Source organism: Chlorocebus sabaeus, chromosome 10 (genome assembly GCF_047675955.1).
Source record: "Chlorocebus sabaeus isolate Y175 chromosome 10, mChlSab1.0.hap1, whole genome shotgun sequence".
In the NCBI taxonomy this organism is placed as follows: domain Eukaryota; kingdom Metazoa; phylum Chordata; class Mammalia; order Primates; family Cercopithecidae; genus Chlorocebus; species Chlorocebus sabaeus.
Window position 1 is genome coordinate 48545731 of NC_132913.1, and position 23655 is coordinate 48569385.

The 23655-nt window shown below is 35.5% G+C and overlaps 1 protein-coding gene across 2 annotated transcripts in view; it reads left to right on the forward strand.

Moving 5' to 3' along the window:
* The window catches only part of PSMD14 (proteasome 26S subunit, non-ATPase 14), a 109462-nt gene that overhangs the window by 50417 nt on the left and 35390 nt on the right, over positions 1 to 23655 (forward strand). For both annotated transcript variants that reach the window (XM_073019759.1, XM_038002023.2), the window contains 4 exons: positions 13554 to 13625; positions 13861 to 13980; positions 16183 to 16253; positions 17245 to 17395. In XM_073019759.1, coding sequence (XP_072875860.1) covers positions 13554 to 13625; positions 13861 to 13980; positions 16183 to 16253; positions 17245 to 17395 — 414 coding nt within the window. The remainder of the gene's footprint in view (positions 1 to 13553; positions 13626 to 13860; positions 13981 to 16182; positions 16254 to 17244; positions 17396 to 23655) is intronic.

Here is a 23655-nt window from a genome sequence, read left to right on the forward strand (position 1 = left end):
CCCTACAGTTCTGTTAGATCACTGACTTACAGTTTTAGTCTGTTTAAAGGTGTGAATTTTCCCCCTTTTTATAACAAACTTATTTTCAAGAGTCAGAATTACTTAAGTGATTTCAAAGTTGCTTGTAGGAATTTAGTATTGAGGATTTATATAGCAAAAGTAATTATTTCAATTCCTTATTTTTACAAGGGAGATGTGCATTTTAGTTTCATATTTTTTACAGAAGTATGTAACTATAAATCATATTCCAAGTTTCAAGTGGTAACATTCATTTAAGTTTTAGCAGCGGACTGTGAAGTTGCAGAATGTTCAGATGTTTCTTATTTACTTTTCTATTGTCAGTGATGTGTGTGCTTATTTTATAGTGGCATTGTGTGAAAGACAGACTATTTATATAGCTTAAGTACCTCTTTAGTTATACTGGTGCCTTGGTTTATTCTAATAGTTGTTATTAAGTGACCTTGAAGTTTAAGTTACATCACATTCAATCTCCAATAAATGACTTCTGTTCTTTTTTTAAAAATGGTGGTGAAATAGTTGTTATAAGGTCAACAAAGTTAACTTGACTAGTTCACATACTACATAAGCTGATAATTTTAGAACTATGCTCTTGATTAAGCACCAGAAAAAAGACTTTTTTTTTTCCATTACTGTTTTTTATAGTAGTAGCAGCCTAAGCCAATTTTAAAAATTCAAAAAGTATTTGGAGGCCAGGTTTTCATTTGGTTTATATCATTATATAATTTTTTTAACCTCACTTTACCTAGCATTTCACTGACTTTCTTAAACATAATAATTTCTCAATAAATAAAAGATGATTGAAGTGATTGATACTCTGTAAATTTATTCTGGTCTTTTTTAGTCCTATAAATAAGACATGTATAATTTGTCCTCATGTGATCACTTAGTCCATTTTAGTTGAATGTAAATATAAACTAACAATGCAATAGTTACAACTTAAGTCTAACTTGAGAAAACATGTTAACAGTTTCTACTTGTGAAGTCTTTAGTTTTTCATTGAAGTCTAGGATTGGAAATATGAGACATAAGCATTGGGGTAGAGGGACTTGGAAACTTACTTGTGGGTGAGGGATAAAAACCATGCGCTGTCTCCTTTCCACTAGGTAGCTCCTCCCAATCCTGAAACTTTGTGTCTCTGCCCCTTACGTCCTCATTAACCTGACCACTCCTACTCGACATTTCCCCTCACTGAAACTCTTGACTCATACGTTTTTCCCCTTAAGTTTTTTCATATTTAAAACAGAGTCTGGCCAGGCACGGTGGCTTATGCCTGTAATCCCAACACTTTCGGAGGCTGAGGCAGGCAGATCATGAGATCAAGAGTTTGAGACCAGTCTGGCCAACATGGTGAGACCCCGTGTCTACTAAAGATACCAAAAATTAGCCGGGCTTGGTGGCACGTGCCTGTAATCCCAGCTACTTGGGAGGATGAGGCAGAAGAGTCACTTGAATCCGGGAGGCAGAGGTTGCAGTGAGCCAAAATTGTGCCATTGCACTCCAGCCTGGGCGAGAGGGTGAGACTCTGTCTCAAAAAAAAAAAAATAGAGCCATACCTCAATATCTATATTTGCTCAGGGCATAGCCATCTAGCACATGAAGTATCTTGAAAATCCTTCATATTTGAGACTTCTGTTTCTACAAGGAATTAGTGTCTTATTTTTGTTGTTTATTCAGTTCTTTTTCTGAAGACAGGGCCTTGTTGTGTTGCCCAGGCTGGAATGTGCAGTGACACAATCACAGCTCGCTACAGCCCCAACCTCCTGACCTGAAGCAATCTTTCCACCTTAACCTTCTGAGTAGCTGGGAATACAGGCACACACCACCATGCCTGGCTAATCTTTAAAAAAAATTTTGTGGCAATGCTGTCTAACTATGTTTCCCAGGGTGGTCTTCAGCTGCTGGGCTCAAGTGATCCTCCAGCCTTGGCCTCCCAAAGTGCTGGGATTATAGGTGTGAGCTACTGCGCCCAGCCCTATTCTAATATACAACAAATTTTGGGATTATAGGTGTGAGCCACCGTGCCTGGCCCTACTCAGTTCTTTAAAATACATTAATACTAAGAATATAATTTTATATTCTTATATATATGCATCCATAATTTAATTCTTTGGACTGGTAATATATTTGAGAACTGTGCTTGCCTGCTTTTTATTTTTCTATCATTTGTATGCCATGACTTTTAAAAAGTCTCAAATGCTTTGTGTGACTTAAATTTCCCATAGCTTTTAATAAAAAGTTATTTTTTTAGGGCAAAGACTGTTTTTTAATTGGACTTGGAAAAAGGCATATTAATTTTTATATTAGTATCTATACAGTGTATAGTGCATTTTGCTCTCTATAGCCCACTGTGCCCATCTAGACTTCAGGAAATATGGGGAGACACTGAAGTGTTCCCTGTTCTCAGTGAGCATACTAACTACTTTTCAGTAGGAAGGACATCTCAAGTTTTCTTTCCATTTTCTTTAATAGGAAATGGCTCCAGGAGGCAGAAACTTCTAAAATTATAAACAATGAAAGTGAACTAAGCTCCCAGAATAAAAGTAGATTGGGGCATCTGAAAATGGGATGGCATACTCTATTGGAAAGTATATTACTAGTGTCAGAAGTTGCATTTTAGCTCTGATTATAATACTTTTAAGCCTTGTGATATATGTTGATGCATATTTTGACTACCTCACAAGCTTATCGAAGCTTTTGTTTAACCACGCAGTTTGTGGCAGCACAAGTATTATTTGTAGTCTGGGATTGGTATCTATCACACATTTGGAAAAAAAAAAAAAAGTGTGTTTTTCCAGAGCCTGAAAAATTCCAGATTTTCTCTGATAGGACTGTTTTTCCAGAGCCTGAAAAATTCCAGATTTTCTCTGATAGGACTATGTGGCTCATGGAATGATTTAGAAAACTTAAGGTTAAACAAAGATAAACAGCTTTTATTACACCCTGTAACACACATATATATGTGTGTGTGTGTGTGTATATGTGTGTGTGTGTGTATATATGTGTGTGTGTGTATATATATATATATATTTTTTTTTTTTTTTTTTTTTTTGAGACAAGGCCTCACTGTGTCCCAGACTGGAGTGCAGTGGTGAGATCATGGCTCACTGCAGCCTTGACCTGGACTCAAGTGATCCTCCACCTCAGCCTCCCAAGTAGCTGGGACTACAGGCGTGTGTCACTATGCCTGGCTGAGCCTTTCATATTGTTTTTTGTTTTTTGTTTTTTTCACCCACTCTGTCACCAAGGCTGGAGTGCAGTGGCATGATTTTGGCTCACTGCAACCTCTGCCTCCTGTGTTCAAGCGATTCTCCTGCCTCAACCTCTGAGTAGCTGGGATTACAGGCACCTGCCACCATGCGTGGCTAATTTTTGTATTTTCAGTAGAGGTGGGGTTTCGCCATGTTGGCCAGGCTGGTTTCGAACTCCTGACCTCAGGTGATCCACCCGCCTTAGCCTCCCAAAGTGCTGGGATTGCAAGCGTGAGCTACTGTGCCCAGCCCTATTCTAATATACAACAAATTTTGGGGGTTAGGGTGGATACACAGTATATTCCAAACTTACTTGCCTAGGAGTGAACTCTTTGGATGTTATTTTCTTGCCACTCATTTCTCAAAAATGAATATTTAAAAAATCTCTGCCCACACTGCAGAATAACAAATAATTGATGAAACTTGGTGATATATTGAATATAAGGACTGAAGGAGAAAGTGAACAAAAATTTTGCCTAGATTCATAGTTTGAGACTCAATATATTAATTAGAATAAGTTGGCAAGTTAGTTTGTAGAGAAACATGGTTGAGTTTGAATTTTGAAGGCCTCGAATTTGAGATTTCTTCCTTGGGAAAGAATGTGATCATAGTAAATTAGGAAGGAACCTTTAAAAATTATGTAATTTTTTTTTTTTTTTTTTTTTTTTTTTTTTTGAGATGGAGTCTTTCTCTGTCACCAGGCTGTAGTGCAGTGGCACGATCTCAGCTCACTGCAACCTCTGCCTCCTGGGTTCAAGTGATTCTCGTGCCTCAACCTCCCAAGTAGGTGGGGTTACAGGCATGCACCACCACACCCAGCTAATTTTTGTATTTTTAGTAGAGACAGGGTTTCACCATGTTGGCCAGGATAGTCTCGATCTCCTGACCTCATGATCCGCGCCCCCCTCGGCCTCCCAAAAAAATCATCTGATTTAATCAGTCATTGAATATGTAAGCTTTTTCTGTAATACTTTTACCAATTTGAACACCTGTGTTTGATTAACTCCAAATATATGGGTAGCTTATTAACTTAAACTCTTCTTTAGATAGTTTGGACCAATACAAAATTTGTGTGTGTGTGTGTGTGTGTGTGTGTGTGTGTGTGTGTGTGTTTGTGGTTTCTTTTTTTTTTTTTGAGACGGAGTCTTGCTCTGTTGCCCAGGCTGGAGTGCAGTGGCGCAATCTCAGCTAACTGCAAGCTCCGCCTCCCAGGTTCATGCCATTCTCCTGCCTCAGCCTCCTGAGTAGCTAGGACTACAGGCACCCGCCACCACGCCTGGCTAATTTTTTTGTATTTTTAGTAGAGACGAGGTTTCACCGTGTTAGCCAGGATGGTCTCCGTCTCCTGACCTTGTGATCCGCCCGCCTTGGCCTCCCAAAGTGCTGGGATTACAGGTGTGAGCCACCATGCCTGGCCCAAAATTTTTCTTAAACTGAACCCAAATTCACTGTCCTATAGCTTCTTCCAATTAGCTCATAGTTCTGCATAAAATGTAGTCTGAATCAGTAGTTCACACACTTTAGCATCATAATCACCTGGAGGGCTTTTTAAAAACCCACATGTCTGGGCTCTGCTTCCAGAGTTTCTGATTCAGTAAGAATGTGCATTGCTAACCAGTTCACAGGCGATGCTGACTGTGAAGGGTTCAGAGACTACACTTTGAGAACTGTTAGTCTAAACTTTGTCTATCTGACAGCTTTTCAGATTTTAAAGAGAGGTGTTTTGTACCTTGGATCTTCTGTTTCCCAGACTTTATCAAGTTCTTTTGAACATTTCCTATATATCATGCATGATTTGAAGTCACATTCCTGTCCTGGGTAGCTCAGATTTTGAGAGTGAATAACTCTCTGAAGTGGAATCTCTAAAGAGCCAAGACTTGCCCAAAAAAAGCTGTATCCTTCAGTGCCTAAAATACTTTGCATTTGTAAACATAAGCCTAGCTGGTTGTTGCATGGGTTAATCTGTAATTTACCTCTTGTTTTTGTAGCCTCCAAGAAAGGAGAGAAATCTGCCTCCATGTGAATGTACTTGGTAGCCAGGCTCCTTTCTCTTAGCTTTTTTTTTTTTCCTCCCCAGGTTTGTTGAGGTATAATTGACAAAATTATATGATCTTAAGGTATACAATGTGGTGATTCGATATACATGTATTTAATGATGTGATTATCACAATCAAGTTAGTTTACATGTGTCACTTCATTCGATCCTCAGAATTTATTCATCTTATAATGAAGTTTGTACCCTTCAACCCACATCTCCCCTTTTCCCCACACCCCTGGCTAATGGTAACCACCATTCTACTCTCAGTTTCTATGAGTTCAACTTTTTTAGATTGCACGTATACACGAAGTATGTGTTTTTCTCGGTCTTGCTTATTTCATTTAGCACAATGCTTTTGACGTTCACCCATGTTGTCACAAATGGCAGGGTTTTCTTTTATGGTTGAATAATACTCCATTTGTGTGTGTATGTGTGTATATGTGTGTGTGTGTGTGTGTGTGTGCGCATCACAGTTTCTTTATCAATTCGTCCATTAACAGACACTTAGATTGTTTCCACATCTTGGCTATTGTGAGTAATGCTGCAGTGAGCAAGAGACTGCAGATATCTTTGTATGGTGTTGATTTCATTTCCTTTGGGTATCCAAAAGAGGAATTGCTGGTCATATGGTAGTTCTGCTTTAATTTTTTGGTGAACTTCCATACTGTTTCCATAATGGCCATATCCACTTATGTTCCCACCAACAGTGTATGAGGTTCCCTTCTGTCTATAACATCACCTTTTTCAAGTTAGAGGAGGGTTCCTTCAAGATTGTAAATTAAAATATTCAGTGTAGGAGTAGGTTAGAGTTCTTTTAACTTAAGGTTATATTACTGGTTAAAATGGCTAGAGTCATCAGATATCTCAGAGAAGGAGACTTTCAACAATATTCTTTAATTATAGGTTAAGTTCCTAGGTTTATTTGCCTTATTAAAAGAACTATCATGAACACTCTGGTTTCTGCAAACATCTCTGCTTATTTACTCAAATAATGTCTAGGAGTGAAAAAGTAGGTCAAAAAGTTCGTGCAGTTGAAAGGCTCTCGATATACATTGCCCAGTTGCTTTTCTGATAGACTATCCCATTTTACATTCCCATCAACAATGCTGATAGCGTTTCTTTTATTATACCTTTTCTAAAATTGGGCTTTGTAAAGCTTGTTTGGTAGACAAACAAACCCCCACAATATCTTAATGTGTTAATTGGCACTTCTTTAATTAAAGAAGATCAACTAGGGAGCTTGAACATTTTTCATATTTCTCCCCTCCCCTCCCCCCCCCCTTCCCCTCCACTCCCTCAGAGTCTCACTCTGTTACCCAGGCTGGAGTGCAGTGGTGTTAGCTCACTGCAACCTCTGCCTCCTGGGTTCAAGCGATTCTCCTGCCTCACCCTCCTGAGTAGTTGGGATTACAAGTACATGCCACCATGCCTGGCTAATTTTTTGTATTTTTAGTAGAGACAGGGTTCCACCATGTTAGCCAGGATGGTCTCCATCTCCTGACCTCATGATCTGCCCGCCTTGGCCTCCCAAAATGCTAGGATTATAGGCATGAGCCATGGCGCCTGGCCTTCATATTTATTTCATCACGTTTTCTGATGTAATTAGTGTCTTTATTATTCTTTGCCCGTGTTTCCATTATGGTTTTAGTATTTTTAATTTGCTTGTGTACTAACTTTTAGTCATAAATGGGAAAACTATTTTTTCAGGGTGTTTTGTTTTAAATTCTTTAAGTATTTAGAAATTTAGATTATGTTGGCAATTTTATGTTCCTTTATTTGTTCAGTTGGGTTTGTACCTAAAATGTGCTTCTTCACCCAGATCAAATAGACATTCACCAATATTTTTGGCATAGCATTTGTTACACTTTAATTTTTTAAAAAAACATGTAACTCTTTAATCCATCTGGGTGGTAGTATAACATGATAGAGGGAAGGAAATTTAGTTTTAAATGCTTCCAGTACTAAGAAAAAATGAAAAATTAAAATAGAATATGTTCAATTCTATGGTGATAACTTTGAAATCTAAATGAAATGAAGCTTTCTGCAATACTATAATAGTTCATCTGGCCTCAAGATATAGATAACCTGAATTTATCAATACAACTGAAAAGGTTATAACACTTAGCCACAGAACAGCCTCAAAGCCAAATGTTTTAATAATGAACACTTCCAAAATTGAAAAACATGGATAGATTTTTTATTCACATACATTGTATTGGAACATAGAAAATGGAAAACTTTGTAATTGGGAAACTTGTAAATTTTTCAGTTTGTTTTGTAACTAATATAATGATATCAAAACCTGGCAATTTTCACACACAAAAAATGCCAGAGCAGTCTCACTTACGAGAAAAAAAAATCAATGAACAAATAGTAAAGAAAACATGAACAATTAATCTAGAAGTACAAAGATGATTTAATAGTGGGAAATATTAATGTAATACACCACTGAAGAAAGGTAAGGTGAGTGAACTGGTAGCCATTGTGGCTTCTTTTAAACAAAAAATGTTGGTATCTCATTGACAAATTTTGTTCAGTCTTTTTGTATTAATTGTTACTTGTAAGCAGCATACACATGAATTTCCATTTTAAACCCATTATGAGAGGCTTTTATCTTTTAACAAGGGACTTTAATCCATTTGTATGTTTTCATAACCAATATATTTGATCTTATCTTATGTTGCTTGGTATTTTTGTTTTTCTTCTTTCTTGATTTCCTTCTGTTGTTTTACTGTCAGTATTGTGTTTGGTTTTTCTTCCCCAGTGACTTACTAATGTGTACATAGCGTTTTAATTTTAGTTTAAAAAATTTTTTGAGACAGGGTCTCACTCAGTTGCCCAGGCTGGAGTGCAGTGGTCAACCATGACTCACTGCAGCCTCAGCCTTTCAGTTTTTAGCCATCTTCCCACTCAGTCTCCTGAGTAGCTGGGATTACATGCTTTTTAATTTTTACAGTGTTTAAAGTTGTTCAAAAAACTAATTTATGTTTCTAGAATAATAAAAGTCAACACTTATATCTGTATTTTCTCCTATTATATAAGATAGAGCATATTGTGTACTTCATTTCTCCCTCCTGCCTGTATAGTTACCTGGATAATGGGGAGTTTGGATCCTGATTACATTATTTGTATCTGTATCTTTTTAACTGCATTCATTGGTTGTAACAGATTTCTTTATATGATGACTCTTCCATTTCTTAGCCTTTAATTTTTATTTGAGGAATGGGATGCTCAAGTGAATCTTTTATTCAAGAAGCTCTTTCAGGGAAGATATATGAAATCCTATTTTCTGAGCCCTTATATATTTAGTAATATACTTGTGGGCCTTTGGATGTTTTTAAAAAATTGAATATAAAATTCTTACTTTCAATTTTTTACCTAAAACTTTGAAGATTTGCTTCATTGTTTTCTGCCATCTAATGTTGCAAATAAATCCAAAGTCAACCTGTGTTGCATTTTTTTCCCAGCAGGCTGTTTGGTTTCTCTACTCATATGGTTTTAGCCTTTTTACTTAAAGTAATTGAGATTTAGCTAAGATTTTTCAAGATAACAGTTTTTTTTTCATTGCTTATTGCCTCACATATGGTCCCAAAAGTGAACTTTTTTTTTTTAATTCAAGAAAATTTTCTTCAGCTTTGCCTTTGCTTGTTGTTCTGTTTATTTTATCCTTAGAAACAACTGTATTTTTTAGCTTTGAGCTCTTGTCTGTCCTGTAATTCAGGTGTCCCCATATGAGTCTGTGACCATAGAAACCGGGCCACACAGCAAGAGGTGAGCCGCAGGCAAGTGAGCATTACTGCCTGAGCTCCACCTCCCGTCAGATTAGTGGTGGCTTTAGATTCTCATAGGAGCACAAACCCTATTTTGAACACCCATGTGAGGGATCTTGGTTGCATGCTCCATCTATAATGCCGGATGATCTGAGGTGGAACAGTTTCATTTCAAAACCATCCTTCCCAACCCAAAACTCGAAAAGTGGTCTTCCATGAAACCGGTCCCTGGCACCAAAAGGTTGGGGACTGCTGCCCTAATTTTATTGTATTTCTAAAAGTTTTCATCTCTAACTTTTTACTGTACATTTTGGGACATCTAGAAATTTATATTGTATGTAACTGAATTAAATTTGTTATAATGCTTTTACCCTTGTTTCTCTTAGTGTGATTTTAATTCTTAATTATTTTTCATCTTTTTATCTTGTTCTGTCCTTCAGCTTTCCGTTTCAAAGATAAGGAACTTCTATTTTACTGATGTCAAATAGTTTTCTAAAATTTTGTTCACGATTCCTATATTTAGGTGACTTTTCTTTTTGAATCACCAGAATACTGCCCCCCAGGAGTGTTTGCCAAAAGATAATGTAGTTAGATGGTCCACAGCCCCACATTTTTCTCATCTTGGGAGCTAATTGGGTCATCTTTGATCTGTAGCTGTGAAATGGGAAAAGCTCCCTTGTCCCCTTCACAGGGCGTTCAGTTGGGATGTGGCTCGCTTCTTCAGTGCACCACTGCTCACACCTCTAGGGGAGCATACAGACAGGCAGGCTGTGGGGCTCTGACCCCCAGCAGTGTCTAGGATTGAATGTTTACAGCTGAAGCCCCAGTGGGTGTGTGTTACAGGGTGCTCTTTTAGTTTAGCCATCCATAGGTGGCTTGTGTTAGACAGCTCAATTAGACCCCGTGCCTTACTGCAAGGACAGAGGCCTTTCTGTATCTGGGAATTCTTGCCTTGGTGTACTGGAAGAATCCGATCACATGTGGGCTTGGAGAATGAATGCAAGGTTTTACTGAGTGGAAGTAGCGCTCAGCAGATGGGGGAGCCAGAGGGAGATGGTTTTCACCTGGAGTCAGGCCGCTGTCCTCTGACTGCCCTGGCCAACTCTGCTTCATTCTGCTGGTTGATGGCCTACTTGCATGCTGGTTTGCTCCTACCCCGGTGGTTTCTCTCCACATCCAGCCATCCGTGGTTCCTCTGCTGATGTGCTCCTCTCTCATGTTCAGCCACCGGTGTCTTCTTCTGCTGATGTGTCCTGTTCCTCTCAACGTCCAGCCACTTGTGTCTTTGACTGCTTGGGTCTTGGAGTTTTAATAGACACAGGATGGGGGAGTGGCAGGCCAGGGTTGTCTTGGAAATGCAACATTTGGGCAGGAAAACAAAAATGCCTGTCTTCACCTAGGTCCATGGGCGCAAGCCCGGTGGTGGTGCCCTAGCCAGGGGCCACACCCTCCTCTACCCAGCCCTGCCCTGGCTCCCCTCCCCCCATATCAGCTGTTCATGTTCTTACGTACTTCTCTGAGCTCAGTTTTGAGTCTTTAATGGGGTTTTCTTCTGTTGCCTGGTTTTTGCTATTCTGAACAGGTGAGCATGTCGGAAAACAACAGCCTTAGTCACTGCTAGCCAAGGTCTTTAGTATCTGTCCCATTGACAGTATATTATATGCGATTTCTCTCTCTCTCTCTGGCATCATTTCACCACTACCAACCTTTTCTAGTTCTTGCCAACAGTAGTGAAAGGGGCAGCAGTAAGTATCACTGGCTGCTGTTTTTAAAACAGCACTTATGGCTGGGTGCGGTGGCTCACGCCTGTAATGCTCACACTTTGGGAGACTAAGGTGGGTGGATTGCCTGAGCTCAAGAGTTCAAGACCAGCCTGGGCAACACGGTGAAACCCCGTCCCTACTAAAATACAAAAAATTTGCTGGGCTGGTGACGTCCCCCTTGTAATCTCAGCGCCTCAGGAGGCTGAGACAGGAGAGATGCTGGAACCCCGGAGGCGGTAGTTGCAGTGAGCCGAGATTGCGCCATTGCACTCCAGCCTGGGCGACAGAGCGAGACTCTGTCTAAAAAAAACAAAAATAAAACAGCACTCATACAATAAACAGCTGCATAGTCTTCTCTTAGTACATGGCTTTCTTGTTACTATGTTTCTGAATCAGAAGAAAATCCATTGTGAGTTAGTATGTTTCTGAATTAGAAGAAAGGCCACTGACATGTGGCTTGCTTCCTGTCTCTCAAGGTAACTAGCTGGTATTTTTCTTTTCTGTTCCATTGGCTTGCAGTAGCACCTTAATTTATTCATTCATTCTTTCAATCAGTACTTAAGTTCTTACTACGGCTGAGGTACTTTTCTAGGTACTGGTTATATATATAATATTAAACGAAATAGTGTTTCTTCCTTCTTTGGTGGCAGAAATAGTTTCTGGATTCTGTCAGTAACGCATTTTGGTGATGGTGTGATGTTTTATTTCCCTTTTTTTCTAAAAAAAAAAATATTTTCGGGCAAGTTGAGAAAGGCTGTATTAAAGCTACAGTCAAGATACCAGTTTAACTTCTTTCTCCATATGCAATGTATAAGGTTGCTCTGGATCTAGGAATAATTTTATGAATACAGTGTTCGTTAACCTATTTTTCTAGTTTTATTTTATTTTAAATTGGCAAATAATTAAATATATTGGTGGGGGTAATGTTTTGATAAATATGTATGTTGTGGAATGATCACATAAGGCTAACATATCCATCACCTCGATATTTATCATTTCTTTGTGCTGAGAACATTTGAAGTCATCTTTTAACTATTTTGAAATATACATTATTATTAACTATAGTCACCAGGCTATGCAGTAGATCACAAGAATCAATTCCTTCTGTTTAACTGAAATCTTACTATTATCCTAACCTTTTAAGGCTACTACTACTTCCCCCAAACCTCTCATCACAACTAATTTATTGTTGTCCTCACCTTTTTGTTAATCTTTCTTAACTTTCTAAGTGAAATGAGTAAAATTATTATACCACTAAAATTAGGTTTTTATGATGACTTCAGCAAGATGCTTTGGCCTGATATTACTTTACTTTAGCAGAGTTTTCATTCTGAAGGAGATCTTAGCTATTTGAAAAATAAGCAATAAAACTGCATTAGGTGATAATAGATGAAGAATTTGGTCAGTTTCCAACTTTATTGCCTGGCATTTATCATGAAAATTAAATTTGAGGGATTTGATTTTTCCCACCACTTTGAACAGAAGTAAATAAAAAAACAAAATTATTTTATTTAGAGAGAACTCATTCTAGAACCTTTTATACTTAATGCTTCCAGTAAATATTATGAACTTTTGAAACAATATAAAGTAATAGAATTTAACACACACACAAAAGCACGAGGTACACATAGACCTATAAGTATGGAATGTAAAGCGATTGTTTACTTTCAGTATGTAAAAGTGTAAATGGGAGAGAGAACATAGCTTACAATTTGGATAAGGTAACATGTTGTTTACCTAATTTGTAATAGAGTTACTGTCAAGGAAAGGGAACTTTAAGCAAAACAGGACCTGGCAATTATGTCATATCTCCTTTTAATTTCCTAGATTGTTCAATATTAAAAAACAAGAAGCTTTCTATGTGCACTAATTGTGGGGCAGAATCACATTTATAAGACTATAGGCCTCTTGAGGGTAAGAACTATATGTCAGTTACCTTGTGCAGCTGAATGTTATAGTCAAGAGAAGTTTGCTTCCTTTCAGGAAGAAGATAGAATCCTTAGAGGAGAAACATAGTGTCTTCCTTAGCCTGTAATAAGATTGGTAGTAATACTTGTTTTAAAGATAGTGGTTAGGATTTTGGAAGTATTTTCACGTCAGATATACCTGTCTCAACTGGTTTGTTCACACCTGGGGCAATTGTGTTAAATTTGTTGTTGTATAGGGGGAGGGGAACAGCTTCATTAGGTGACATGCAGAGGATGTTGTTCACAGCTCTTTCACCCAGGGATTAGAAGTCTTCTTTCCCCTTCTCCTCCACTGTAGCGATGAATTTGCAGAGGAATCCCATAGCCTTAATCTATTAATACATGCTGTCTTTAGCTGAAAATCAAGAAGCTCAGAGAATTTGCTGTTTGATGTTGATGCTTTAGTTAATTGTGCTAGTCCAACAGCATTTCACATATACACACTGTGGTAACAAGCGTGGCTGATTGGTAAATTATAGCCATTTTGTAGCCAAGGTAGATTGGCATTGCCGAAAGACTTAAACTTTGTGTCCATTAGACCCTTGGCTTAGTATTAAGTTTTACCTGTTTTCTACAGGTTTGATATTTGCAAATGTGTTTTGATTGTGTCATAGCCAAATAAAAGGGTACTTGACATGTTTTTCAAAACTATTTTAAAAATATCAAGTTTATACCACATGTAACTTGAATTTTAAACTCATAAACTCTCTGTGTGTGTTTGTAATAATTGATGTATTTGTTTCTAGGGGCCACCTACAGATGCTCCTGCAGTGGACACAGCAGAACAAGTCTATATCTCTTCCCTGGCACTGTTAAAAGTAAGTAGTGAAGGTAGTTACTTGCTTTAGAGAACTCTCTTGCTTTCATTTGGAGTATTTGCTTTGGAGTATTTGTCACCTTAATCCTCTCAGACATAAATAAGCTATTGTTTTAGCTACATTTATAAAAAGAGTTTTTTATTTTCACTGAAACAAAATTTGGTTTTTGTTTTATAAAGAGGAACCAGAGACCTTAATGAACTTTGCTTGTATCCCCATCTCTTCCTTTCTACAGATGTTAAAACATGGCCGTGCTGGAGTTCCAATGGAAGTTATGGGTTTGATGCTTGGAGAATTTGTTGATGATTATACCGTCAGAGTGATTGATGTGTTTGCTATGCCACAGTCAGGAACAGTGAGTACTTTTATGGTTGCCTGCTGCAAGTAAATGTGTTTCTTTTCATTTTTCTTTTCCTATGCAAACTAACTCATCATATTACATTTTCTCTTTCCAATAGGAAAAATTAATCATAAGCTTGATAGAAATTTTAGATTGTATTGAATGAAATCATTAATCTTTAAAACACAGCATAACTTCTTATAGGTCTACAAACTGAATGATGCTAATGCTAAATTTATTTTCTCATGCCTTCAGCTTAAACTGGTAAAATACTGGATTTAAAAGTTACTTACCCTATAATAGCAGAGTGTTAGTTTCATTTCGAACCAAGTTTTCAAAAGATTTGAGATTCTCTTATTTAGATTTTCAACTCACATGCACTAGTTCTTATGTCTTGTTCCCATTGTTTTGAAGTATGTCATTTAAAAAATGTTCTATATGGTGATGAATGACTTTTAAGCTTTTTTTATTTAAAATGTTAAGTTAAAAAACAAACAAACACACAAAAAACAATAGCAAACCTGAGTATTTTTGCCCAGGCATGGTATTTTGTTTATGTGCACCGTACTCCATACAAATTACCTGTATAGAATACATTATTCTTTCTAGAGATTTTTGTTTTGTTTTGCCTTTTTGTTTGATGAACTTGTGTTGATAGATGTGCATTTTGACTGAAAGAAAATAGCAAAAAACAATAACCATTCCATCTGCCTTCCAAAAACATAACACATATATCCTTCTCACCTGTTTGTTTAGAAAAATATGCATGCATTTTTCCAAGGGATATTTCTTCTTTGCTAGGCAATATTTCTCTTACTGAGCCTTGTAAAAGAAGGATTAAAGAAATTGTGTTATAAAGCTGTTTGTTCTGTTCGAGGCTCTGTAAGTTTACTTTGATAAGGTAGATGCTAGACAACAAATTACAATTTCAAGTACTGTAATATATATAGTATGTATATTAAAAATAAGCATTTAAAATAGAATATTTGCTACAGAATGCAATATATTTATAAATGTAAGGTTTTCTCTAAATAGATGAATTTGTTGAGGGAAACTAATTTGGATCTACTGATTTTATCCATCTCGATATCCATTATATTTATTTTATACATTTGGAAATAGAGAAACACTCTACATGTTAACTAAAAGTTTAGATTTAAATCTTAGACTATTTATTATGTGTCTCTATCTTTTTATATTTGGCTACATGAAATACATAAAACTGACTTATATATGTTATGGGTACTTACGTAGATATCCATTATAATACATCGTTCTTAGGCTTTAATATCATTACTTCCATGTAAATGCTTGTTTGACAATGTAAAATAAAAGATTTTGATCCCTATATTCACTCTAATTCTATTTCCTAGTGTCATAGAATTAGAAAGTTTTCCTTCTGACCCCAGAGTCAGTAAACTTTTTCTATAAAGACATATGTCTCTGTTGCATATTCTTCTTTTTTTTTAAGACAGTCCTTTTAAAGTATATATATGAAAAGAAAGAAAAAACCCGAAAACATTCTTAGCCTATAAGCAGCAGATTGCATACCCCTGTTCTTGAGGATGTACTCTCTGTTGGAATTCAATATGTGTACTGTTTGTTTTGGTGGGAAGGAAGTGCTTATGTTAACTAGTTTCTTTAAGTACATTTGATTTAGATTCCTGAGGTTAGAAGAAAGCCCTGGGAGCTTTAAAGACAATACTCTATAGCCAGAGAGATGATCTGAACCTTTTAATTCTTCCATGTTCAAATATTTTATTTTGATTGAACTAGCAAAATAATGCTGTACGTAAGAGACTTGAGGCTGTTTCATTATGATAGCTGAATATTTGTAGAACTTTGGATGAGGCTCATTTTAGTTATCAGTTATGATAAGATGGCATTAGGAAGTATGCTTGCCTAGATAGGTCTAACCAATAGCTATGGTTGATTCAATTGTTTTCGTATTTCTGGTAAACGTATACATAGCAATGGCCATTATATTCTTAAGAATCCTGAAAGTTGGCTTAACTCATTAGCCCACGGCAGTTTGTTAGTTGGCAATTTTAGAAGCTTGATTGGTATGAGGTTTATAATTGAATGACTTGAGTAGGTATCAAATGTAGGTATCAAAACCTATAAAATGATTTTGGCAACCCCAAATAATATACATAGGGAAGCTTTTTTTTTTCCAAATTTACAAAAATTAATAATTTTTATTTCTTTCTAAATCAGGGTGTAAGTGTGGAGGCAGTTGATCCAGTGTTCCAAGCTAAAATGTTGGATATGTTGAAGCAGACAGGAAGGTAAGCATTTTAAGTGATCAGGTAAAGAAATAATGGGAAATATTTATAGAAACATACCTCAAAGTTATAGATGTTTATCAGTATCATTTCTAGAAAAAGAGGTCACGTAGTTGACATAAAAGTATCTGTAAATATTGGTGCCATGCACCGCCTCTCTAGTATGTCTTCCCTTTAGAACCAAAGTAATTTGCCCATCAGAGAACTGCCTCATGTTAAAATTCTTGACTGTCACATAGTAAGCTTGGGCTGTAGCCTCCCTCTGTTTAGCATATGGAGTTACTGTCTAGTCACTTATAATTGAAAGAGATTGTATGTTCCATGTATTTGAGAGCTGCAACTGAATGAGATTATGAATATTTAATTATGTTTGTAGGCATAGTTTTAAAGACAGAGAAAGTATAATCCAAATATTCTGAAGTTTTTTTCCTCAGACCAAATCTCTCAAAGTTGCCATTCTCTTGCTCAAATTCTTCTACTGTGGAAAAAACTTCAAAATTAATGTTAGCAAAAGGCTCAGCAGCTGAGCAGAACAGTGTAAATTGGTTTTTGACTGAGTTCCTAGTTCTACTGCTGGTTTAATTGATATTTAATCCTTTCACAACAGTGGATCCTGGTGTCCATTGTTAAAAATGTACTCTGTGCCTGGAAAATCCAACTCCCAGAACTAAGGAGTTAAAGAGTAGATATTTACTTGAATGCTGAAAGGGTAAAAACTGGCTCTGAGAAACTGTGGTAACAAGGTGAAAAACCGAAAGCCTTATCTACCACTGCTAATGTGAATCTCTTAATGATAGTACTCCTTCACACATACTCATTTCCATGTTTTCTGGATAATATGGTGTACAATTTCAGGGTTTCTAATGGTGCTTTTTCACACCTGTGTGTTTTTCATCTCTTCTTAATTTATACCCCGTTAGTGTGTTGTTTCTTTTCATATCATAAATGTACTACTTGTTCTGTTCTGAGCATCTGAATGCCCTCTTTGTTTCAGGCCGGAGATGGTTGTTGGTTGGTATCACAGTCACCCTGGCTTTGGTTGTTGGCTTTCTGGTGTGGATATCAACACTCAGCAGAGCTTTGAAGCCTTGTCGGAGAGAGCTGTGGCAGTGGTTGTGGATCCCATTCAGAGTGTAAAAGGAAAGGTAGAGTAGATTCTATCTTTATTGCCATCTACTGCCACATTCTGTTTACAGATACATTAAATAAAAATCCATTTTGTTCAAAGCAGGATTCTTAATTATACAGAAAGCTGCTGTTTACTTAAAAAACAAACAAACAAAAAAACTTTACAAGTTGATAACTTTGTCTTGGTATTATTAGCAATTTATTTAGAGATTTCTTCTTTAATCACTTGTGTAATTGTCATGAATATTTATCTTTAAATTTTTTGAATTTCATAAAATTAGGAAAGTTAAACCATACTCAAAGCCTGCTATAAACATTTTATTAATATTTAAATAAACATTGCTTTACCTTTATTTTCAAATGATGAATTTGGAATTGGCAAAACATTTTAAAAATCTATTTAAAGGGCATTGTTTTGCAGACATTGTGCAGGACATATTCTGGAGGTGTGTTTTCCAAATATTTTAGACAATGAAAACTTGCCCAAAGACTTGGTATCAACCATTCACGTTTTTTGGAGTGAGGATGCAAATGAATGATTAAATATGCTAAATAATTCTGAAAACAGATTAACTTGGAAAGCATATTGTGTTATAGTTCTTTGTTGAAACCCCTTTTGTTCTTGTTTAGTTCTCTTTCTCTTTTTTTGTTCATTCTTTCTTTCTTTCTTTTTTTTTTTTTTTTATTTCTTTCTTTCTTTCTAGCCCCATATGCCATTTTCCTATTTCCTGCCTCATGACAGCAGGGAGCAGCTCTATTATCACCTTCACAGAGCTGTCTGCAAATGTGAGAGGCAATTCGATTTTGCTCAACCACAGGGAGAGTGGATTAGAAAAACTACAGAACATACAGAAATTGGCTAGGTGGTTACTGCTTTAAAATACTGCTGAGGTGTCTTGTTTGAGCATGTACTTCCATTGTAGTGTAGAATAATTGTTAAAATAAAATCACAATATATTTATGCAATCCTTTTTATGCAGGTTTTACAAATAATTTTTAGAGCACTTAGAAATAAATATTAGCTTGTTATCTATCAGACCTGGAGTTTGATAGTAGTGCAGATTACATTTATATCTGCTCACCAGCTCAAACAAACTAAACATGGCTGTTAAAACATGGAGTTTTTATGTGACATAAATTTGAAGTTGAATGTTTTCTGACATCATACCATTATCATGTATAAAAATTGAGGTCTTCTCTAAATCATGATCTTATTTGGTGTGATTTAGCTTTTCAGAGGCAAAAACTATCCACAAAAACAATAATAGAAACTGATATACTAGACCATTCAGAATGGATAGCTTCTGATTCTTGCTATATGCCTATATTTCAATTTATTTAATTTTTTTTAACTAAATGGGTTAGATAAAAGAGGTTGAAAAATCCTTGATTGTTATTGGCTTTATGAATTACAGTATAATATCTCTTAAGTTTAATTCTGTATTTTAAGGTACCTTTTTAGTAACTCGTAAGTAATTCATTTAAGTAATGATTACTGTTTTACAAATATAACAATTATCTAACAAAGTCCCCTACCACAATATTTACAAGTAATAATTAAAGCTTAATTTTAAATATAATTAGAATTCTGTTTCGTAGTAATTAGCTTAACTTAGGTTTTATGATATCTTGACTCATGATGGTGGCTACTTTGAAAAAGGAAAGTAAAAACAAACACAATGAAAGAAAGCATTCTCAAAATACAGTAAATAAATGTAAATGTAAATAAATGAGTATGTATTTTATTTTTGGTTATCCTTTTGTAATGTCTAAAATGGCAATTTTAGTTTCCAAACCTAGTTTAAGTGTTGTATAATATTGGAATTTTCATTATTTCTAATTAATTGTAATTTATATTAAAATGATGAATTTCATTTAATATGCATTCATCACATGTCTTATGTTAAATTTAGTTTTTAAAAATAATATATCTAAAATTTATGAAGTCATATGTATCACTGTCTACTTTTGTATAGTAGGAAGAAATCTTTTTGAAAAAATTTAGTGTAAATACCTATCATTGATGATTTGCATCACTTGTTGGACATAATGTCTAGATTCATACTATTATATCTCCTGAAATAAGGATCCAGTTCTTTGTCAGTAATGCAACTTCATCTTTAAGGAGTCAGAGTTTGATTGTAATTTATGGTTCTTTCAGTGTCAAGGCCTCTCATCACTATGAATCAGATTAAATGCTAGTAAATCCTTAGGATGTTTTAGTTAAATCATGATACTTAGGAATATAAACTTATAAAAATGAAGAATAGCATAAGAGTCTCCCTCTCCCTGTGTGTGATTTATGAAAGCTGTCAAAATATTTAGTAAGGCAATGATTAGATCAATAATTAAAATGACATTTTATATATAAATGATTTAAGTTGGGTCTCTGTTCACTTTTTTTAAAACCTCTTTCTTGAACGTTTTGTATATTTCCATCTTTATAAATTCCAATATTTCTGTCTTTGAGAAATTAGATAAGCCTGGATTCTTTCTTGGTAATCTCAATTCATTCACAATTAGTTTGATTTTCTTTTATGGTGACTTGATTATATTTTTTATTGAATAATTGCTGTGAGCCAGGTATTGTGAATAACCATTTCAACTTATTTATTCTTTGTTATTATACTAAAGATAGGACCTGTTACTATTACATGTTATTAGCGGTTAAAAAAAAAAAAATTAGGGCCAAGGAGATTGCTTTGCCAAAGTCAGACCATGAGTTAGCAGCAGAACAAAGATACGAATCCAGTTCTGTAAAATTTCAGAGCTCAGGCTTTTTTAATGACTCTTTAATTCTTTAATATTAAACCATTATGATGATATAATCAGAGTAACTGCAGAATGCAAAATGAATACCAGAGGTCATTGTGAGGCCATTCCTTAAGTTACTGTGGATAGGTGTCACTCTCTTCAGCATAAGTCAGGGGTAAGAGCTGTACATTTCCTCTAAGTTCTCCATAGTTTTCTCTAGGTATTATGTATTATATATTAATTGATTTTTTAAAATGTGTTGTTCCATTAATTTTAAAAAACAATTTAGACAGATTTATTCCTGTTGACTTTTGTGACATCCCTAGGAGTAAACACTGAAATTAACATAAATAATGAAGTACACTATATGATAAAGAGTCTGTAACCCTACTATAAATGTTTTTAAATGATACAGGTGAAAATCAATGGTAATTGCATTCATAATTTAAATGGAGAGTAAGCTCACAGAAGTTACCAGTGAGTTCTGCTCTAATCAGGGAAATGGTTTATAAGATCTGCTTGCAGCATTTTGTTCATTTGTAAAATATACATATTTACATATTTTAAACTTTAGTTCTCAAATGGCACAGTGGGGACCTCTTGCTGAATGTTTTATTATCTTGTATACTCAACCCACAACTAGATCCAGCAGTAAATTTAGAAGTTAATTCAACTTGTAATGTGACTATACTTCTTTCTTGAGGCAAAAAGAATGGTCACTTTGGGCAAAATCATAAAACTAGCATACAACTTAATTAGGATATTGTAATATATTTATTAAAAAGCATTACTGCTTTAGAGAACTCATTTTCCTTGACGGGGTTCCTATTAGTAAAATGCTCAGTTGTTACCAGCTAACTAACTCCTAACAATCATTGTGTCTGTTCTCTCTTTTGAAAACATAATAAAAGGAATGACTATGTCCAAATGTGTCTTCCACTGGTTAGGTTTTCTTGAAACATTTTTATTTAATCTGATCAAAACACTCAATCGACTTTAAAAAATGTAATGTTTATTTAACTGCAGGTCAGCTTATCTGCAGGTATTTCTTAAGGATACCTGATCTGTATGCTAATGATTCTAAGGTACAAAATAAATTTTAAAAAATGATCTTTGTCTTCTTTGAGAAGATAAATTAGATACATTTAGTGTTAGTAGTGAGCAAGATCTCATTCTGCCAATTATATACTGATAACCTATACTGATATTTTGCATACTGATACAAAATATACTGAAATTGCTTGTTTCTGTAAGTATTAAATTGGTTGCTAGAGACAGAAATAATTCAACAAATACTTATTCAGAATTTTGTATGTGCCAGTATACAATAAAGTATTACTTGTATAGCAAACACAGTAAATATAAATTAAAATTAGAGAAGGGAGAAAAATCAGTGTAGGTTGCACAGAATAGATAAAGCTTGGGCTGAGTTTTGAGAGGTAGGCGGGACATCACTCAGAAAAGAGGAGCTTATACCGCATGGGAAGAATGTAGAAACAATATCATTCCAAGAGGTACTCACCTCTTTGTTCATTCTTTTTTCCATAGATATTAGAATGTAAAAGGAGTGGTTTCATTGGTTTTAATTTGTTTAAACAACTAGCATTTTACAAAAGATGGGGCTTTGGAGAATAAATACAAATGCAAGAAGAAAGTTAGGGAATGTGGCCGGGGTACCATGGCTCACATCTGTAATCCCAGCACTGTGCGGGACCAAAGTGAGTGGATCGCTAGAGCCCAGGAGTTTGAGACGAGCCTGTGCAACATGATGAAACTCCGTCTCTAGTTTTTAAAAAAGTTAAAATAAAAAAAAAGTTAGCGAATGAATGTTGTAAGAGCGTACCCTTTATTTTCAGATATCTAGAAGGTTGTGTCTTTTCTTTTAGGGGTGGGTAGCAAATATTTTACTTTTCCAAGAAATTTTATATTAGAAAGTTTTAAGATGGTGAAGGTTTTTAAGTACTCAAATAGTTTACTCAAATTTTAGTCTTATTTTGAGCTTCTTATTTTATATATCTATGTGTGTATATATATACTCTCTCTCTCTCTATATATATATATAATATATTATATATATTAGTAGTAGGCCATAGCCAGGGCATAGAGTAATGTAGAACACAGACTTAAGGGTCAGGCCTGCATTAAAATCTCATTTTTATCTTCTCTTTACAGTGTGACCTTGAACAAGTTACCTAGTTTTCTTGAGCTTCAGATTTTATATAACAGGAATCTTAGTACCTATTTCACAGCATTATGACTATCATGAGGTAATATATGTAGAGATTAGAGTACACATGTCATATTAGGAGGTGTGCAATAAATGATACTTTATTCTGAAGATTAACATAATTCATACTTAAAAGGATCAAGAACGGCCGGGTGCGGTGGCTCACGCTTGTAATCCTAGCACTTTGGGAGGCCAAGGCGGGCGGATCATGAGGTCAGGAGATTAAGACCATCCTGGCTAACATGGTGAAACCCTGACTCTACTAAAAATACAAAAAATTAGCTGGATGTGGTGGCAGGCACCTGTAGTCCCAGCTACTCGGGAGGCTGAGGCAGGAGAATGGTGTGAATCTAGGAGGTGCAGGTTGCAGTGAGCTAAGATCACACCACTGTACTCCAGCCTGGGCGACAGAGCGAGACTCCATCTCAAAAAAAAAAGGATCAAGAACTAGAATATTAAAAAAATAGAATGTGAATGTTTCTGCAAATTTTGATAAGAACAAGCCTATAAATGAATCTCTAATTTGCTACATTTAGGAAGATGGTAATGACTACAAAAGAAATGAAGTCTTCCCTTCTTATATTTTGTACATGCTAATTAATCTAGGAATACTCTTCTGATTGGCCAACTTTTATTTAGCACTTACCATTTTCTAAGATTTTTTCTTTGGGCATGCTGATGAGGCTGAAGTGAATATATTACTTTGAAACTTAGGCCTATGAGGTGATTAATGTATTGCACTTAATCATTTTGTGTTTTATTCATCTGTCTGTGTTGTCTTCCCCACAAGACTGAGATGTCTTTGAGGAGAGATACCAATATCTTGGAATTTAGTGTGTTGCAATAGTTTTTTCATAAATGTTTATAAAATAAAATTGAGGAATGAATTTGCATCAGTGTTCAGCCATTACCAGTTCTATTTTTTTTTTAGCTTTTAGCATATCCAAACAACTGCAGTTAATTTTGTGACACTTATTAATTTTTTATATGTCAGCATAGAGTCATTTATTAAATAACTGGAACATGTGATTGACAAGGTCAGTTAGCCAGTTTACTTATGAACATTATCCTTGGTCAATTTGGACCCTGTAAAATTAGAGCTAGAGTTCAAGTTTAATATGTCATTTGTCTTCTAAAAGTAGGAAAAGATATTTAGCACAGCTGTTATATTTATAAGATTATTTTTTGATCAGTATCCCGCAAGTGTCAGCTAGGGCTGGGTAGTCCTAATCATAAACTGTGCACACTCATGCACACCCCTTTTCTTTGTCTAGTTTTCCAGGCAAAAAGAGAAAA